A 20,271-nucleotide genomic window follows, 5' to 3' on the forward strand; every position below is an offset into this window, starting at 1 on the left:
AGAGAGCGCATGTGCAAGGCAGAGGAGAGGCAGAGAGAGGGAGACAGAAGATCCAAAGCAGGTTCTGCACTGATAGCAGAGAGCCTGATGTGGGGCTCAAACTCGCAACTGCAAGATCATGACCTGAGCTAAAGTTGGATGCTTAGCTAATTGAACCACCCAGGTGCCCCTGAAACATTCTATTTCTAGGAATCAAGTCTGCTCAGGAAATCAGTGATTTCTAAAGGCTGCTCCTACATAACAGGAGTAGTATTTAAAAAGGAAGAAAAATAAAGTATAATAAGTTAATTAAACTAGAATAAGAGACAGGGAGGGAGTGGGGGGTGGGGTGGGGAAGGGAATAGAAGACACTATAAATATGTGGTGGAAAATAATTTGAAAGCCAGGAGCTTTGATCCAGGAAATTACTCATTGCAATATTAAAGCCACTGAAAAACAGTAAATAGCACACGTTTGTCTTAAATACAGAAAGATCTTCAGGGAATGGAAGGCCTGAGAAGATACAGATATTACGTGGACCATGAGAAAACATATGAAAGAAATATATGGAGCAAGACATAGAGAAGAAAAGCCACATTAAGGGGCAGGTGGTCAAGGCCATGACGAAAGCCTAAGACCTCGTGAAACAAACCAGTGGGAAGATGTGTTCTTGGTGGGATTATCAAAAAGGATGGAGCTAAAGATAGATAAACTTTGTTAGAACAATGGGATTTTGGCAGATCCAGACCTACTGATTTCATATTTCTTGAGTAGAATAATTTCCCAAGACAAAATCTAGAGAAGTAGGTGATGGGCATTGAGGAGGGCACCTGTTGGGATGAGCACTGGGTGTTGTATGGAAACCAATTTGACAATAATTTTCATATTAAAAAAATAAAAAATAAAAACCATACTGGCAAAGGCAAAAAAAGAAAAAAGTAATTGGAGAAAGCCACCTCATTTCAACTGCTGGTTAATATATAATAATGGGTGAAAAGAAGCAATGTGAGATGAAGGTTAAAACTCTAGAAATTCCACAGAACATTCTTTGGAAGTAGAGGTAAACAGCTGAGGGATGCAAAACATCAGAGGCATATCTCATTTCAACCTCCCTCCACAACAACAAACAAACAAACAAACAAACACAGAAGAAATGGTACATGAGACTCAAGATGTGGGGAAACCCGGGAAAACATTGTCTAGAGTGTGTGGTACTTATTCATACATTAAGAGCACAAGCTTGGAAACATCGGCCACAGCCTCAGTTCAGGAATTCACTGAGAGCAATCTCAACTGAAACAAATGTGGGGGCTATACCCTCCCTGTGAGACAGGTTATTGTAATGAGTAGTGTAAACCCCACACAGTCCTGAAAATGTCTGCTCAGAGGTTTCTTAGTACAGAACCATTGTGTCATGAGAGAGAGACAGAAAGACAGTGGGGGGGGGGGGGGGTGGAGAGAAAAGGGAGAAAGAGAGTCAACAAAGAAATGGAACAGAAATGAAGAGATTTTGAGTATGCTGAATAAAAAAAAGAGCAAAAGCATTTTGCCATTCTCGCTCTGAAACTTTTTTTCTCCTTTCTTTCTTTCTTTCTTTCTTCCCTCTTTTTCTTTCTTCTTTCTTTCTTTCTTTCTTTCTTTCTTTCTTTCTTTCTTTCTTTCTTTCTTTCTTTTCTTTCTTTTTCTTTCTTTCTTCCTTCTTTTTCTTTCTTCTTTCTTTCTTTCTTTCTTTTCTTCTTTCTTTTTTTCTTTCTTTTTTCTTTCTTTCTTCCCTCCTTTTCTTTCTTCTTTCTTTCTTTCTTTCTTTCTTTCTTTCTTTCTTTCTTTCTTTCTTTCTTCTTTCTTTCGTCTTTCTTTTTCTTGTGTATTTGCCTCATTCCCTCAAGAATTAATGGAGATCCATGGGGCACCTGGGTGGCTCACTCAGTTAAGCTTCTGACTTCAGCTCAGGTCATGATCTCACAGTCTGTGAGTTCGAGCCCTGTGTCGGGCTTTGTGCTGACAGCTCAGAGCCTGGAGCCTGCTTTGGATTCTGTGTCTCCCTCTCTCTCTCTGCCCCTCCCCCAGTCATGCTCTCTCTCTCTCTGTCTCTCTCTGTCTCTCAAAAATAAATAAACATAAAAAAATTTTAAACAAAGAATTAATGGAGATCCCTAAATTCTACTCCTGAAACCAATATTGCCCTATAAGTTAACTAACTAGAATTTAAATACAAACTTGAGGGGCGCCTGGGTGGCGCAGTCGGTTAAGCGTCCGACTTCAGCCAGGTCACGATCTCGCGGTCCATGAGTTCGAGCCCCGCGTCAGGCTCTGGGCTGATGGCTCGGAGCCTGGAGCCTGCTTCCGATTCTGTGTCTCCCTCTCTCTCTGCCCCTCCCCTGTTCATGCTCTGTCTCTCTCTGTCCCAAAAATAAATAAATGTTGAAAAAAAAATTAAAAAAAAAATAAATACAAACTTGAAACAAACAAAAAAAGAATAATGGATATCTGGGATGGAGTTACATACCTCTTAGCATTCTTATCAGGGGACAAGTTACCACCTTCTACACAGCAGGTATTCAATAAGCAAACACAGGATGTTAGGAATAAAAGAATAACACTGGAGAAAATATGAATTCTATTCCTCTTCTACCACAGTAAGTGAGAAAAAATAAAACTATCTAAACTTCAGTTTTCTTGTCCAAAAATAAGAATACTAATACCCATTTTACTAAATGCCTTTTTATTTCATTGAGAAAATGGAATCAATTACAGATGGGGAATTATTTTAACAATCCAGATAGGATGCATATTATAACAGAATAGCAGGGCAAAATGAACAAAAATAACATGCTTCACTAGAACCTTCATTTCTCCCATCTATAAATCTCCAAAAGCAAGACTCATTTCCTCACCAAAACCTTCCTTAATGCTTTCTTTACATCCTTGTTTCTCAGACTGTATATTAAAGGGTTCAGCATGGGGATCACTGTGGTGTAAAACACCGAGGACACCTTCTCCTGTTCCAGGGAGTTACTGGAAGGGGGCTTGAAATACATGAATGTGATTGACCCAAAGAAGATCCCCACAGCCATGAGATGAGAGCTGCAAGTTCCAAAAGCTTTGGACCGGCCCCCTGAGGATTGGATGTGAAGGATGCTATGGAAGATGAAGGCGTAGGAAATGAAGACAGCTAGCGTGGGCACCAAGGTGTTAAGTCCCGCAATGATAAAAAGCAGCTGCTCATTGAGGTATGTATTGGAGCAGGAGAGATTGAGGAGAGGAAGGACATCACAGAAGTAATGGCTGATGATATGGGATCTGCAGAAAGACAGTTTCATCATGGCACTTGTATGGGCCATGGCAGAGAGAAAGCCCAGGATGAAGGCAACCAGCACCAGCAGTGAGCAAACCGGAGAGGACATGATCACACTGTAAAGCAGGGGGCTACAGATAGCAACGTAGCGATCATATGCCATCACAGTCAGGAGGTAACCCTCAGCCACTACAAAAACTACAAAGAAAAACAGCTGTGCCATGCATTCAGAATAAAGGATCATATTCTTCTTCCCTAAGAAGTTCACCAGCATTTTGGGCGTAATGACAGAGGAATAGCAGAGATCGATGAAGGACAAGCTGCTGAGGAAGTAGTACATGGGGGTGTGAAGCCAAGGGCTTACTGTAATCAGGAGAATCAAGCCCAAGTTCCCCACCACTGTCACTATATAGATTCCCAGGAACAGGAGGAAGAGAGGCAGCTGGAGCTCTGGCCGCTGTGTTAAACCCACTAACACAAACTTAGTTGCCGTGGAATGATTTCCTGCAACCATTCTTCTCCAGAGATGTCTGTGGAAATGGAAAATCAGAAGTCCACTAACGCGGATTTTTACTTCCGGTCTAAACAAAACCAGACTTGCAAAAGGAAAGTTAACAGGAACACAGACTGAATCGTAGCTCTCATTATCGTTGGTCCCGTCTCCCTTAAAGCACTCTGTGCTATTTTTATACTAGTACACACTTTTCCTTTTCCTTTGTTTCCCTCTTCCGTTCACAGAGACTTTAATGAACGTCTCCCCAGTTAACTTGCTATGTGCTTGTATAATTTTACACACACGTTTTGTCATTTGTTTAGAATGCAGGATAATATTATTACACACAATTTATCTTTGAGTCTTCCCTTCTCATTCAGAAAAAACTTTTAGAATATTCTTCCAAGGCAACTGATGATTATAAATAGTGGTGTAATATTCAGTGATGTAGATATACCGCTATATATTATATCTTCTTATTGATGTGTTAACGTTTTTTCTGGATTAAAAAATTTCTACCATCAAATACATTGTCATTTAAAAGTGTACACATGAAAATTTGTGTACACACACATACACATATTAGTATTTTATTTCCATAGAATAATTTCCCAGGAGAGATATTTATGGGTCAAGAAGTTTTATACATTTTTACTTCGTATAAATGGTACAACATCGATTTCCAGAAAACTATAATAATACACATTTTTGATAGCAATACATGAATGCCCTTTTTACTGCATCCCCACTAGCAATATGTATTATCTGTTTTTGCCAGTGTGTTGAGTGTTCCATGGTAAGTCATTATTGCATTAACTTGTTCTTTTCTGTCTTCTAATGAATGTATCATAGGATACTGGCCATTTGAATTTATTCTATAAATTTCCTTTCGTATTATCACTTTCTTCATAATTTGTCTATTAGAGAAATTAACCTGTCCTCTGAATTGTGATATTCTTTTCAAATGTATTGTTTATGAATTAATTTTATTTGTGGGTATCATTGCTATATACATTTTAAAATCTTTAAATGACCACATATATTTGGTGTTTTTAATTTATAGATTCTAGATTTTAAGTCTTGATTAAAAAATGTTTCTAGGGGCGCCTGGGTGGCGCAGTCGGTTAAGCGTCCGACTTCAGCCAGGTCACGATCTCGCGGTCCGTGAGTTCGAGCCCCGCGTCAGGCTCTGGGCTGATGGCTCAGAGCCTGGAGCCTGTTTCCGATTCTGTGTCTCCCTCTCTCTCTGCCCCTCCCCCGTTTATTCTCTGTCTCTCTCTGTCCCAAAAATAAACGTTGAAAAAAAAAATTAAAAAAAAAAATGTTTCTATAAGTGAAATTTAGAGAACCCTTGAAGATTAAAATTAAGCTCCAATGGTGGCTTCAGAATGTGCAGATGTGGATAAGAACATGAGGTATGGGATGGTCAGAGCTTGATTATATGCATGAAATCATACATATTTTAGTCCTCTTGGAGAAACCACCAACATCACATATTATATCATTTTTTGTATGGTTTGAAAAACAAATCCATGAACTTAGGTAAGAAATATTACCATGCTAATATTGTCCCTGGAAAGTGGAAGGCACTAAGTGCAATTGTTCTGCATAAAAAAAAAGTCTGTTCAAAATATTATCCTATTGATTTCCCTCCCCAGTGTGAGAGCCACAAATTCCTTTTTGGGAGGGGGGGGGGTCAAAGAAAGAGAGAGCCTTGGATGAAGTGAGAACAATCCAAAATCAACTGAGAACCAAAGAATGTGAATAATTCAATAGGAAGAGTAGGGAAAGAGACCAGGCTTGGGGTCAAAGGATTATTGGTGGGAAATTTCAAAGAGGAACTCTTGAAATGAGCCCAGGCTGATGTTCATTAGTCATCACTGAACAGCAAATACAGATAGGAGATGACTCTCCTGAAATGCTTTGCTGTCACTTCTTCAAGGGGAATGAAATAGACTTCCTGCTGAAACCCACTGAGGATACATGTTTGAATTTTTTAAGGAATTTATAATACCTAGAGGAGGTGGTCTACCTGTAGAAAAGGAGACTAGAAATGATGATGCTTCCTCTTCCTTATTGATTTAATATTCCTTCTAAGTGCTTTACATATATTATCTTACTTAAGTCTTCAAAAACCCTTGAAATAGTAGGTACTATTTTAATTCCTATTTTACAGATGATGATACTGTGGCACATAAAATTTAGGAGTAAAATCAGGATTTAAATTTAGAGAATCTAGTGCCAGAGTCCATGTTCTTTTCCACTAAGCTCTTCTTCTTTTACTTAAATCTATTATTAACATCTATTATTAAATCTATTATTAACATCTTTTGTCTTCTAACTCATTATAAAACCCTAAGAGATAGACTTCAAGGAAATTTGGAATTATGAGATGTTGTAGAATGGTTCAGATTTCAAAATGTTTCAAGGAAAGGACAAACCTTGATGATGTGCCATGACAGGGATGGGGGTTCATGGTTTGTGAACAACATGGGGACACTGCACCCCCTGAAGTGGTTTAAAACAGGCTTCATAGAGATCCAGGCTTAATAGTTGATCTCAGAATTTTACCTAATGCTGACTGTGGCTTGGAGGAATACAGAAAGGAAAAGTATATATTTTTGGCATTTAAAGAACCTATTATCCAATAGAATATTGAATATACTCAAAATTGCTTAAATAACATTTCCATAGCACCTTTAAATGGGCACACTGAAGCACTGTGTGTTCATAGCCTACAGCTATGCATTTCCCAGACAATGCTCATAATGTTCTGTGAAGGAAAAAAAAAACCACAAATAAACAAACAAAAAACCCAACAGATGTGTTTCCCTTCCCAGGTATTTCCATATGCCTCTCTTGTAAGTCTGCTGTAAACACTTGTTCATTAAAAGCTCTGAATTGTACAACAAGAAAGAAATCCATCCAACTCTGTGAACTCAGTACTTCTTATATTTATTTGATAACAAAAATGTTAAAGGAGCTTAACAAGAGTGAACTTAGAGCCAACTCAGAAAACCAATGAAAAAGCTTTGAAATCAAAGGAGGCTTATTTCTAAGCAAACTTCCCTGCAGACCACTTTACAACATGGGGCAAGTCATTTAACATAAACCTCAGTGTTATAACCTATGAAGCGAGAATGATAATATCTGCTTCAAAGAAACATTGTGATAACAATATTTAAAGATTCATGATCTAAAAACACTAATTAAAATATAATGTTAAAAAGAAATAAATTCACTATAGAAAGGAATACAATATGAAGAAACAGAAATATACCCTTTGTATGCAGAAAAACATGTATGTTTCTTATTCATTCTAGATTCTTCACCTTGGTATGAATAGTGAAAATATTTTAAGCATTTGGGGTGGTTAGGGTTTCAAACTTTTGTCTCTATATTTGGAAATTTCGAAAGGGGGTGGAAGTGTTGAGCCATTTGGGAGGAGCTGGGGCATAGAAGTTTCTTTATCTCAAAGGGTGTAAATCCTTTTGGCAAGTGCTTCTGAAGCCATGAGGAAACAATGCATTAACTAAACAAGATGAAAGGACTCTTACTCTATCTCCTAGTGGCCTGAGAATATTCCTTCAAGTAGATGAGAGGTAGGGATTTATGTTTAATATTCTGTCCAATAATTAATACTCTACCTGCAATTGTGTCTGCCCTTGTATCTATAACTCTTAGAGACTTGTTGTGTAGGCTGGTGTACAAGAAGATGAGGAAAATTAATAAATGCATAAACAGGACGCACTTCAGGGAAGCAAAAGCTTCGGAGTCATATGGAAAGTCCAGTGACATTCTCTGCACAAGAGCTGGATGAGCACAGCTGCAGGAGGCTCTGACCCAATTTATGAAGAAGTGACAAGGCAGCATTAATGGAAAAGGAGAATGGAGGACATAACCAAGTGGAAAGGATAGTGGGGCAAGTGCCCCTGGTAAAGCCAAAGAATTGCACATGGTTAGTGTTGTTGCCAATCGCCAACCAGGCTTCTATTAGCTGGGAGTACAACTGCCATAAATGAAACTGGACACTTACCTGGTACCGAACAGAGACTGAAGTTCTCAGGAATTGTTTACTTTGCTTATATACAGAGTCTTGCTATAGCCAAGAAAGAGCAAAGCCTCTTCTGTTGCCTAATGTGCACGTTTATATGTCAAAGATCGAATTATTTAGTTGGCTAAAAGCAAAGCATTAAAATCCATCTGGAGTACTAACTCTCTGGATCTTGCAGCAAATCATACTTAGTTTCCCTAGTCTTAAAAGCAAGAGAGTAACCTGACATGCAATTTTATTTGAGGTTTATCAAGCATAAGCATATCATTAGAAATACTTAACTCCCCTGCATCCATAGGTCCCCAAAGACCTATTGAGCCTAGAGATTACTGGTGTTTTCAGTATTTAATAAGGCTTTGCAAAAATAACATCATCCTCTTTCCCCTTCCCATTGCTATATTTCCCAAGAGTAGTACATTTCCTGAAAGAAGTTTCTTATTTTATATTTTCATGTTACCAGTGGAGATTCAGAAACACAAAGAAATTAGATCAATGATTCCCAAAAGTCTGCAGTCAGGTGCTGGTTCTTCAATACTATTTCATCAGTCAGTTTTAAAAAAAAAGGAGAAAAATAATGAAATGTAAAATCTTTCTTAAATCTAAACCCTGTCCTTTGTTTTTCTTTTTTTATTGTAGCAAACATATATATGACATAAAATTTACTATTTTAATCATTTTAAGTGTCTAGTTTTATGGCACTAAGTACATTCACATTGTAATGAAGTCATCATCCCCATCTATCTCCAGAACATTTTAATCTCCCTCAACTGAGACTCTGCACTCCTTAAACAATAATTCCCCATCCTCTCTCTCCCTCACCCCTGGCAACCAATTTTCTACTTTTTGACTCCTTGGATTTGATTACTCTAGGTACTGCATATGAGTGGAATCATGCAATATTTCTTTTTTTGTGTTTGGCTTATTTCACTTAGCATAATGTCTTCGAGATTCATCCAGGTTGTAGCCATTGTCAGAATTTTTTTTAAGGCTGAATAATTTTCCATTGTATGTATGTACCATATTTTGTTTAGCCATTTATCCACCAATGGAACTTGGGTTGCTTCTACCTTTTGGCTATTGTAAATAATGTTGCTATGAGCATTGGTGCATATAATGTTCTTTTGACCACAATAACCGTGTTACTCTGAGGAAATCGTTGAGACTCTGGGACTCAGTTTCTCATCAGTGAGGTAACAGGACTTAAGTAAAGTATTTCTCAAATTTCTTAATGCTATAAGTTTTATAATAAGGAGGACTTATACCAAAAGCAGAAGGGCATTTTTTTGTGTGATCCAGCTAGGTTTTTATTCAGAAATCATGTTAAAAATATTTTCTTTTCTTTTTTAACGCTTTTATTCAAATTCTAGCTGGTTAACATACAGTGTATCTTTAGTTTCAAGTGTACAGTATAGTGGTTCAATACCTCCACACAGCACCTGGTGCTTATCGTAACAAGTGCACTCCTTTATCTCTATCATTTATTTAACCCATCCCCCATCCACTTTCATCCCAATAATTGTTCATCATGAGGAGGTAGAAAGAGCTCTGGGTTGACATTCAAGAGACTCTATCTCCAGTCCTGGTCCATGATCTGTGTTTCATTTTCTCATCTGTAAAATAACCCTATATGCTTCATAGGGAAGTCATAAAATGAAATAATATATAACACAAAATTAGTTTTGTAAATTATGAAGCACTATGAGAAGGAACTAATAAACTCTATAGCCAACCTCAAAGATAACCCAGAACATATGAATACTTAATATTCTGCCACTCATATAATTTCTCTCTTCTCACCCATGCAGATATCTTCCTGGACAAAATTATTCTGTACGGAAGCAGTGGTGGAGGTGGATTGCTGGCCAAGTATGGAAGATAGGACCTATTCCTGCTGTCTTAGAAACTATCAGACTAAAATCAAGAAGGGCAAATAAAATGGAAGAGGCTCTACTTTTTTTTTTTTTTTTTTTTTTTGAGAGAGAGAGACAGACAGACAGAGACAGAGAGAGAGAGAGAGAGAGCCTTTAGCAGACTCCATGCCTAGCCTGGAGCCCGGAGCCTGATGCAGGGCTCAGTCTCATGACAATGAGATCATGACCTGAGCCAAAATCAAGCATCAGATATTTAATGTACTGAGCCACCCAGGCACCCCAGAAGAGACTCTATTCTTAAACAATCAAAGGAATCAAATGGTTCCATGAGTGAGATGAAGTGAGATCATCATGACTGGCTCCAGTAATGGTGCTCAATGAATAACCTTTTTCTAGGCATTCAGACATGTACCTCAAAAGACTTACAGTTCAAATTTTGTGGTTTTATGACTAGTAGAGTTTGAGTCATTTTTTTTTCCACACTCTTGCTTCAACCAGTCCTCTAAGAATCCCAGATAGCACATACAATTTTATTTTTTTATGTTTAAACATTTTTAATTTTTTTACATACTTAAAATTTATGTTTTTTATTTTGAGAGAGAGCAGGGGTGGAGAGAGGGAGGGGCAGGGAGAGAGGGTAGAGAGAGAGAATCCCAAGCAGGCTCCCAGCTCAGCATGGAGCCTGATGCAGAACCCTAAAACATGTAATTTTTAACTAATCTCATAGGTCCTTGTTTCCCAGGGGCTCTGCGGGAGGCTGAAAAATGGCTCCCAAAGGATATTTACCTCCTAATTCCTGAAGCTTGTGAATACTACGTTTTATGTCAAAAAAGACTTTGCAGATGTGACTCAGTTAAAGATCTTCAGAGAGGGGGAGTATTCTGGATTATCCAGGCAGACTCTAAATGCAATCAAATGTATGCTTATAAGAGAAAGCACTAGAAGAGGAGGCAATGTGACCACAGAAGTAGAGATCGAAGTGCTGCAGCCACCATCCAAGGCATTTCACCAGAAGGCAGAGGAGGCAAAGAACAGATTGTCCCCTAGAGCTTTCAGAAGGAACTAGGCTCTGCCATCCACTTTGATTTGATCTGACAACACTAATTTGATGTAAGATCTCCAGAACTGTGAGACAATAGACTTCTGTTGTGATTTTGTTTTTTTTTTTTTGCAGTAGCCACAGGAAATGAATACAGGGCCCAACACAAAGATCTGTCAATAGCCCCTTGTGAGGATTTTCTCACACATTTCACATCCCTAGCTAAAAGCTGTATGCAGACCAAGAACTTAGCAAACAGACTAAAGGCAGTATATCATCTCGTCCCACATACCAATGGTGGTGGTATGCAAATGTGAAATGTGAGAAAAAGCCCCTCAATTTGACAAAAAGTGTGCCTCTCTGTAACTTACTCCCCTTTAACCTAGTTATGCCCTGTGGCAAGAATAAGTTCCACAGCTAAAAACCTCAGTCCTTCTATTTGTAGGCTAACCACCCCCATATCTATTTTACACCTCTATCCTCTTATTGTACTTTATATTTTTAGAAAGTATTCCATGATATTATACATTTGTCTCCTTGTTTACTGTCTTTCTTTGAAATGAAAACCTTAATCTAAGGAAGGAAAGGAATTTGTGTTTTTTGTTCATTCTTTTATCGCCCGGTAAGAGAGGACATTCTCAGGCATGTACTGGGCTTTCAGAAATATTTATTAAATGAATGAGCAAGAGAGACTAAATCAATGAATGTATTATTTCAAGTCTTTAATCATGGCCATATTCATCAGAATATACAAGAAGCCAGTGGACCTTGAAAACTGGTAGCCACTGAATAAACTGCGTTCAAATGCAAGTTGTCTGATCACTATGGTGCTCATGAGGACTGGAACTTTTCCCATTTTAAATACTGAACTGCATCTAATGCAAACAAGATAACATTAACTTTTTAGGCAGCTATACTGTGTACTTATATTGACTCTATTGTCCCCCAAAATCCTTAATTCTCTCCCACTGTCTTCATTTCTGCAGAAGTAATGAATCTTACATTATGCATTTGCTTTTTAAGCTCATTGAATATATCCATCACTCCAGCTTCTAGAGGTCTTTAAGAATCATGGTTTTGTTGTCCATTACATTAACTGTTCTCACAACTTCACAGCATCTGAAAGTCTGGTTAAAACTTCTTTGAGATTCACATTTAAGTCAGGGACAAAACCAAAGCTGCAAAATATTAATAGCTTGATTCCCAGCCACCTCAAGCATATAACTTCCAAAAAGGAGCTCTACACTTAAGAGTAGAGTGAGCTGGGGGCACCTGGGTGGCGCAGTCGGTTAAGCGTCCAACTTCAGCCAGGTCACGATCTCACGGTCCGTGAGTTCGAGCCCTGCATCGGGCTCTGGGCTGATGGCTCAGAGCCTGGAGCCTGTTTCCGATTCTGTGTCTCCCTCTCTCTCTGCCCCTCCCCTGTTCATGCTCTGTCTCTCTCTGTCTCAAAAATAAATAAACGTTAAGAAAAAAAATTTAAAAAAAATAAATAAGAAAAAAAAAAGAGTAGAGTGAGCTGGAGGTTATGCATTGTTGTCTGGAATGCTGTTCCAATGCAAGAAATCACCAGGGAGATTGTTTCTGTTCTCTGAGGAGGTCCCTGAAGCAAAGTCCCTGAACCAAAGAGAAATGGTAGATATACCCAAAATCACAAGATCAAAACCTCTATATGAGATACAGAAGGTAGGAAAGAACTATAGAATTTAGTCAGAAAGAAAGATCGTTGTCATTAAAATTATTATTCTAATACAAAATTAAAAATTAATTCAACTCTCTAAATTGGAGCCATGCTATAGTCATAGCCTAAGGGATGGCCTCCAAGGGAGGCAAGGTAGGACTTCAGGGTAGCTATTATTGATATGTACTGAATGTATGTAAGTTGTTGATGAGACTAAGCTAATGTCATCTCTTCCCCTAACCTTCACGCTGAACCTACTCTTCTCTCTCTCTCCCTCTGTCTCTCTCTCTGACACCCTCCACATAGGCCACAATCCACCTACAAATTGTTCTTCACTCTAAGTACTACCGCCCCACAGCTCTGTCTTGATGTTCTCAGCATCTTACTGTAAAGCCTTATGGATTGAAAACAACTCTCTCAGAAAGTTTAAAGACACCTTTCTTCCTGTCCTCCAGTAGTTCTCAATCAATTAACATCACCCTTCTTCAAACACAACCCTTAACTCACTCTCTAGTTATCAAGCACTTTCAAAATTAATATTTAATCTAGCATATTATTAATTACTATCTTCAAGATATTCTTTTTTATGTTTATTTGTTCTTCCTCTTCTTCCATCTCCTGTTCCTCAAATACATGTAAAATTTCCAAAGATTATATTGACTATCAGAAAATCTTATTGTCTGAAAAATCTCCAAAATGCCTCAATCGTTCTCAAGTATGAAACGCATATTTTGTAAGTAATGGCGAATTTTATCTCTGGCAGAGAGAAAGAAATTACACAGAGCCCATGACTTTTCATCTGGTTCATTTTTTTCTTGCTCCCTCAGAGAATGCCTTTAGTCAGCATGACCACCTTCCCCCAACCACCTTTCTCAGTGCGTCCTTCACATCTTTGTTCCTCAGGCTGTAGATCATGGGATTCAGCATGGGGATCACCGTGGTGTAAAACACTGAGGACACCTTCTTCTGTTCCATAGTATTGCTAGAAGGGGGTTTGAAATACATGAATGTGATAGATCCAAAAAAGATACCCACAGCCATGAGATGAGAGCTACAGGTGCCAAAGGCTTTGGACCGTCCCTCAGCAGAGTGAATATGGAGGATGCTCGAAAGGATGAAAGCATAAGAGATGAGTACAGCCACTGTAGGTACTAAGGTATTAACTCCTCCAATAATAAACAGCAGTATCTCATTGATATGGGTACTGGAGCAAGAGAGAGTCAACAAGGGGAGAATATCACAAAAATAATGCCTAACAACATGAGACCCACAGAAGGACAATACTGACATGTGGGTAGTATGGACTGTAGCCCCAAACAAACCCAGTGAATATACCACAGCCATCATTATGGAGCAGACCCTATGGGACATGATAATATTGTAAAGCAGTGGGCTACAGATGGCTACATAACGGTCATATGCCATGGCAGTCAGAAGGTAGCCTTCTGCAATTACAAAAACAAGGAAGAAATAAAGCTGAGTCATGCATGCCAAAAAGGAGATAATGTTCTTCTCAGATATGAAGTTCACCAGCATTTTTGGGGTAATGACTGAGGAGTAGCAGAGATCAATGAATGACAGATGACTGAGAAAATAATACATTGGAGAGTGAAGTTGAGAACTGATAGCAATTAAGAGGATCATGCCCAGGTTCCCCACCACTGTGACCACGTATATTCCAAGGAACAGTAAAAAGAGTGGCAACTGAAGCTCTGGGTGTTTTGTTAACCCTTCAAGGATAAAGTCAGTCATGGAGGAATGATTTGAAGTAGCCATTTCTTACAAGATATTATCTGCAGACAGAAATAAGAGAAAACAGGTGAATTAGAGTTGTTGTTTTTTGTTTTTTATGATTCCCAAGGCAGAATGACATGCTATGTGTTGATTGGTTCCCTCCCTCACCTGTTTCATGACTTGATCCTTTCCATGGATTTAAGAGGTCAAGAACAAAGACCACAAGTGTAACCCAGAGACTTGTTTCCACCAAATACTCAAATGCACCCCTTTAAGTCAGAACTCTTTCATTTTGCTCCCAGGCTTACGCCCCTAAATGACCTCACTTGCAAAGAAAACACAAACTTTCAAAACCTAATTCATTTTTCATTAATATCATTAATAGAATATGGTTCATACTTTCTTTGGGAATATACCGATAGAACCTTCAGATTTGGTTGCAACATGGTTTTGAGTCTAGCTCTGATGATTTAAAGCAGTCTGTTTCAATTTTCCAGCCCATCTATATGAGTCAACATAATGAATATTCTCTGAAACTGAGAACTTAGAAATGGAAAAGGCTTTTATAAAGAGACTGTGAATACAAAAAACAAAATTATAGAAATGGCTCTAATCATTCTCCCACTCCATCCTGTGAATAGAAAACTTCAGTAGGCCAGGAAATTCTTTTTAATGTAGATAAGGTTGACAGAAATGTGCAGCCAAAGGCTATTAGACTATATTTTAAACTTTTCCTGTTCAGGAAATAGCAAAGAAGACTGGCTTTCACCTGTAGTACCTGAGCAATCAACAAAGCAGTGTTTCCCTCTTGACTCTTCCCTGTTGTCCATAATTAGAGGCCAAACTCTCACTGGCCTTTCTCTTACAGTTATACCTCAGAACTGGAAGATTTCTCCTCTCCTGACTTAGTTTCCCCTTAAATCCAACCAAAAGATTCAGGGAAAAAGATTTCCTGCTTTCACTTGATACATTTTTATTATCTGAGGATAATTTTTCACCGACTTATGTTGCATGGTACAAAGTGTTCCTTTAATTCATGATATTCAAGAGAGAACACATGCAGTATCTAGACCTTGATATGATTTTAAATTCCTTTTTCCAAAATGAGAAAAAATATCAATGGAGGAAAAACTCCAGAGTGATACATAGCTTGCTTTTTATTTTACCTGGAAAATAGACAACATGTGATCATTTTCCATGATCACAAACAAAAAATTATGAAACTCTGCTGCACTCAATTTTTCTCTCTATGCCTTCCACAACATATTAAGGGTGCTCAGTATGTGTTTATTTATTTATTTTTTAATGTTTATTTTTGAGAGAGAGAGAGACAGAGACAGAGACAGAGACAGAGAGACAGAGAGTAGTCAGGGGAAGGGCAGAGAAAGAGGGAGACACAGAATCCAAAGCAGGCTCCAGGCTCGGAGCCCCAAGCTGTCAGCACAGAGCCCAACGCGGGACTTGAACCCATGACCCACGAGATCGTGACCTGAGCCAAAGTCAGACACTCAACTGACTGGGCCACCCAGGCACCCCAATATATGTTGACTTAAAGGCTTAATTGTATAGGGTGTTATTATCTCCAAGAACACATGAGAAGAGAGCCATGTTTCTGAATTCAGAAAATTAGATAATAACCTCAAACAAACAGAGGCAGAGTTGCCAGAATACATCCCTAAGCAGCCCAATTAGCGATGACGCTGAGATTCAACCATCACCAGATAAATGCCCTGAACTTATCCAACAATCCATGGGAATAAGACTGACATTTTCATTATTCATACAGAAGCCAACACTCTAAGAAAGTGAGCCAGGGGAGAGGTGGGGTATTTTGGGTTGAGATTCACTTAATGGATACCACAGTGTTTTAATAGGCTCACACATAAATTGACTAAAATTCCTTCTATAATCCAAAATAATACTGAAATTATTACCACCAGGGAGGGTTGTTTAGAGATTCAGAGCCAGGACAGATGTATCTCTCTGTGACTGTAGAGGTATTCCTGGCTGATCTGGAGACTGATCTGTCAGGGTAAACAAAGCCTACTATGATAGATTTGATGTAGCTCAACAGATGGAGGAAATTCACTGATGTGCAGTAATATTTCACTTACCTGGAAATACTTTTCTAGTGACTTAAAATCTTCAATGTTGCTGAAGAACTGAATGTAAGTAAAAGCACATTGAAGACATCAATATAAATGTCATATCCATTTATTAAAGTTCATTCACTTACAAGTCCACATTGGTCCTCTCTTAGTGCCACATCATTCTTTTTCTTAAGAAATAATTTTAACAAGGGGTACCTGGGTGGCTCAGTTGGTTAAGCATCCAACTTCGGCTCAGGTCATGATTTCATGATTTGTGGGTTCAAGCCCTGTATCGGGCTCTGTGCTGACGGCTCAGAGCCTGGCTCAGAACCCCTGGAGGGATTCTGTTTCCCTCCCTCTCTCTCCCCCACTCACTCTCTCTCTCTCTTTCAAAAATAAATAAATGTTAAAAAAATTTTTTAATAAAAAATAAAAAAATAATTTTAACAAACCTGGACGAGATCAGAAAGAAGGCATCAAATTTAAAAGGACAAGGGAAATGTGAGAAAGCTGTTAAAGAAAGCTGAGGATAGCAAGAAGAACAGTTTAACAGCAGGAACAGAAGCCTCCAGAAAACTATTTTTAAAAATAAAAGTAAAAAACATTCCTCAAACTTCATAGTTATCTATGCAGACTCCAGAAAACATGAACATATAAAAACACAAAATAGCCGCTGTGCATAAAAACAATTGCCCTAAATCACCAAGAGAACATTTATTTATTTTCAATATCACCAACTAAAAAAGGCAAGGGAGCATGAAATGCAATATTTACGTTTTCCATCAAAGTATTTCAATAAATGAAGCACTTTAAAGTTTGGCAAGAATAATAAGGTATTTATGTATGTGAGATTTCAATGAAAATGAGAGGTTATTGCACCAAAATGAAAGAGAAAGGAAGACACTACTTTGTTTCCCCCCCAATTTTTCTCCCCTGGGGCTAGCAGCCTCCAATGCTACTGTTTTTGAAGTTTTATAAGACAACCATGTATAGACAGGTGCCAGCTGCCATCTTTGGGAAGCATAAATGGATATCTAAGGAAAGTAGTTGGTGGTCCAAAGATATAAGAATATTACTCAACAAATCCTTCATCAAGCTACTCATAAAATATCCAGAATTGAAATATAAATATATATTAAGTAAATATAATATAACATAAATAACTATAAATACAAGTGTGTGCCTAATTAAAATAAATAAATCAAATAAAACTTTGTTTCTTTTATTTAACAGAGATGTTAAATCTAAGACAGTCCCTCCTGCACACTCCTACTTATTTATTTATTTATTATTTTAAAAGTTTATTTATTTTGAGGGAGAGAGCAAGCAGGGGAGGGGCGGAGAGAGAGGGAGAGAGAGGGAGAGAGAGAGACAAAGGGAGAGCAGCCTCCATGCTTTCAACGCAGAGCCCAACCTGGGGCCACAAAATCATGACCTGAGCAGAAAACAATGGACTGAGCCACCCAGGCGCCCCCATACTCCTACTTTTTACACAGAACTATCTAGGGCAGATGTGAATTTGTTGTTTTCTCATACTAGAAAGGTAACATTTAATAACATTTACCGAAATAACTTTTTGTAGGATCTAGAATACAGTGTTATATTATCGGAGAAATCCCACTGTTAAGTTTCCTTTCTACAATGTAACTTCATTCAAGAGACAATAATTAAATTGGCTAGATATCAGAACCTCAAATATTATTGGGAATGAATGTAGCTATCCTTTTGGGCTCTGATAAAGTGGATGTTTTCATCAAGACAATAGAATTCGTAAAGTTCAGTCTTCTGGATAGAGAATAAAGTTTAATTTTTCATCGGAATCAAACACTGGAAAGGAGACATTCCTGTAGTTATTACTTTATCCAAAGCAACTGTTACAAAATATCTGTATGACTTTCATCAGAACATAATCTTTGTTAATTTCAAATCTTATACCCTATGATCCTATGGTGACATAAATAGAAAGGCATCTTAGTTGGAGGCAGAAGAAAGGGTTTTAAAGCACTAGGTGTAGAGTCTGTGTTACTAGAGCAAGTCATTTACCCTCTCTGAATCTTTCTTCTCTCTTCTACAAAAAAAAAGTAATTATGAAGATAAAAGGATCTGTACTGAGCTCAAAAAAACCTTAAGTCACTATCTAATTATCAGTTACTATTTTTCAATTGTTTCTTAAAATTATTTATAAAACACTTTCTGAGTTTACTTTGTGTGAATCAGTCCCAAGATTCCCAAAGCAGCAGGCACCCTTATCCAGGAAGCATGATGAGGGGCAGAGTGAATGAGTGTATTCAATGAGAAATGCAGTGTGTATTCTTGGGTCTCCTCAAGAAGAGTACTCTCTTGGGGCGCCTGGGTGGCGCAGCTGGTTAAGCGTCCGACTTCAGCCAGGTCACGATCTCACGGTCCGTGAGTTCGAGCCCCGCGTCAGGCTCTGGGCTGATGGCTCAGAGCCTGTAGCCTGTTTCCGATTCTGTGCCTCCCTCTCTCTCTGCCCCTCCCCTGTTCATGCTCTGTCTCTCTCTGTCCCAAAAATAAATAAACGTTGAAAAAAAATTTTTTTTTTAAAAAAAGAAGAGTACTCTCTTTCAACTAGAAAAGCAGAAAACTTTAAAAGTTGTGATTCAAGAAGCAAAGGGTTCAGGAGATTCCTAGGGTTCCTACAGTGACTTTGGAAGAACTGTCAAGAGCTGGGTGCATATTAGTGGCTACGAATAACAGAACATTATGATTTAGATTTAAGAAGAAGCTATACTGGCAATTATACTAATTCTTTTTTTGCTCTCCTAGGAACAGCTATGGAAGTAAACTGCCCAGATTAGCCCTGGGAGCAACACGAGTTTGGGGTCATTAAATGCTGTCAATGCAACCAAACTTGTAGATCTTTCCACATCTAAATATTCTCACCAATTTCTTAAACGTTAATAATGGCTACCAACCCAGCAACTTAGGTTAGACAATTGAGTAATGCATTTGCCAATTATGCCTTTGATTGGACACCACTGAACTAGCAAACTCCACCTTCATAACAAAGATCTTACAGTTAAGACAACATAATAGATTTCAGGAAAAGGGGTGTTCAAATATTGGGCTCTGTGGAAACTGGCACATTGGAGGTTCTGATAGGAAATACTGAAACCAAAATGCAGATAATGGGAAATCAAATCAAAGGAATTAGGTCATACAGTGCACCTATGGGCAGAACGTAAATAAATGAGTATATGTAAAATTCAGGATTACCTTCTCCAGGCAAACTTTTCAAAGAGGTTAATCTGTCTTGCAATGTAAATTTTTTTGGCAGTCATTTAAAAAGTAAATGAATAACCCTCAAAAAAAAAAAATGAATCCAATAGCATAGTGATTACAGCTTTAATATCACTCTGGAGCCAGTCCACCTAGGATCATATCTTGGCTTTGCCACTGGGAGTTGTGTAACTTTGGGCAAATTATATCACCTATGACTCAATGTCCTCATCTGTAAAACCTATCTCATAGAAATGTTTTTTTCAGTTAATGGGGGTTATGTAAAAAAAACAAAAACAAAAACGGTACATATTTCGTGCCATGTAACTGATATTATTAATCTATGACCTTGAAGAAGAAATGAGTAGTGCATTTGAATAGAGCCAATCCAAACATGCAGAGCCTTTTTCTCCTCTACCAAGAAGGTGCTATCCACTTACCTTAAGACATTCAAAAACTGGACCCTGATATTATTCGCAAATGTTGAGGTGGGGCTTAGAAATATATAACTAATTCCCAAAGGTTTACAAATCTCTCAAGATTTGGCTCTGTGCCCATTAAATAATTAGGTGAAAACAAACCAAACCAAAACAAATAAATTAGAGCTCTGTATGATCTCAAAAAGATCTCATCAACCAAGGGATTGGTCTCTGTTAGCAAAAATCAACAATAAAATATACTTTGTTCTCTACAACACCATAGAATTTACAAAGTGTTTTGCCAAATATTAGTCTTTTTGGCAATGGGTTTTTTTTATTTTATTTGTTTATTTATTTATTTATTTAGTTGAGGCTT

The 20,271-nt window shown here is 38.0% G+C and overlaps 2 protein-coding genes across 2 annotated transcripts; both read right to left on the reverse strand.

The window, feature by feature from the left end:
* Window positions 1–2,861: 2,861 nt before the first annotated feature.
* LOC122482505 (olfactory receptor 8D1) lies at window positions 2,862–3,794 on the reverse strand. The gene has a single exon (XM_043578824.1). The coding sequence runs from the start codon at window positions 3,786–3,788 to the stop codon at window positions 2,862–2,864; it is 927 nt and encodes a 308-aa protein (XP_043434759.1). The 5' UTR covers window positions 3,789–3,794.
* Window positions 3,795–13,252: 9,458 nt separating this feature from the next.
* Window positions 13,253–14,188, reverse strand: LOC122484212 (olfactory receptor 8D2-like). The gene has a single exon (XM_043582215.1). It carries the CDS (start codon window positions 14,186–14,188, stop codon window positions 13,253–13,255), a length of 936 nt encoding a protein of 311 aa, XP_043438150.1.
* Between the last annotated feature and the right edge of the window lie 6,083 nt (window positions 14,189–20,271).

The sequence above is a fragment of the Prionailurus bengalensis genome, chromosome D1 (genome assembly GCF_016509475.1).
Source record: "Prionailurus bengalensis isolate Pbe53 chromosome D1, Fcat_Pben_1.1_paternal_pri, whole genome shotgun sequence".
Classification (NCBI taxonomy): Eukaryota; Metazoa; Chordata; class Mammalia; order Carnivora; family Felidae; genus Prionailurus; species Prionailurus bengalensis.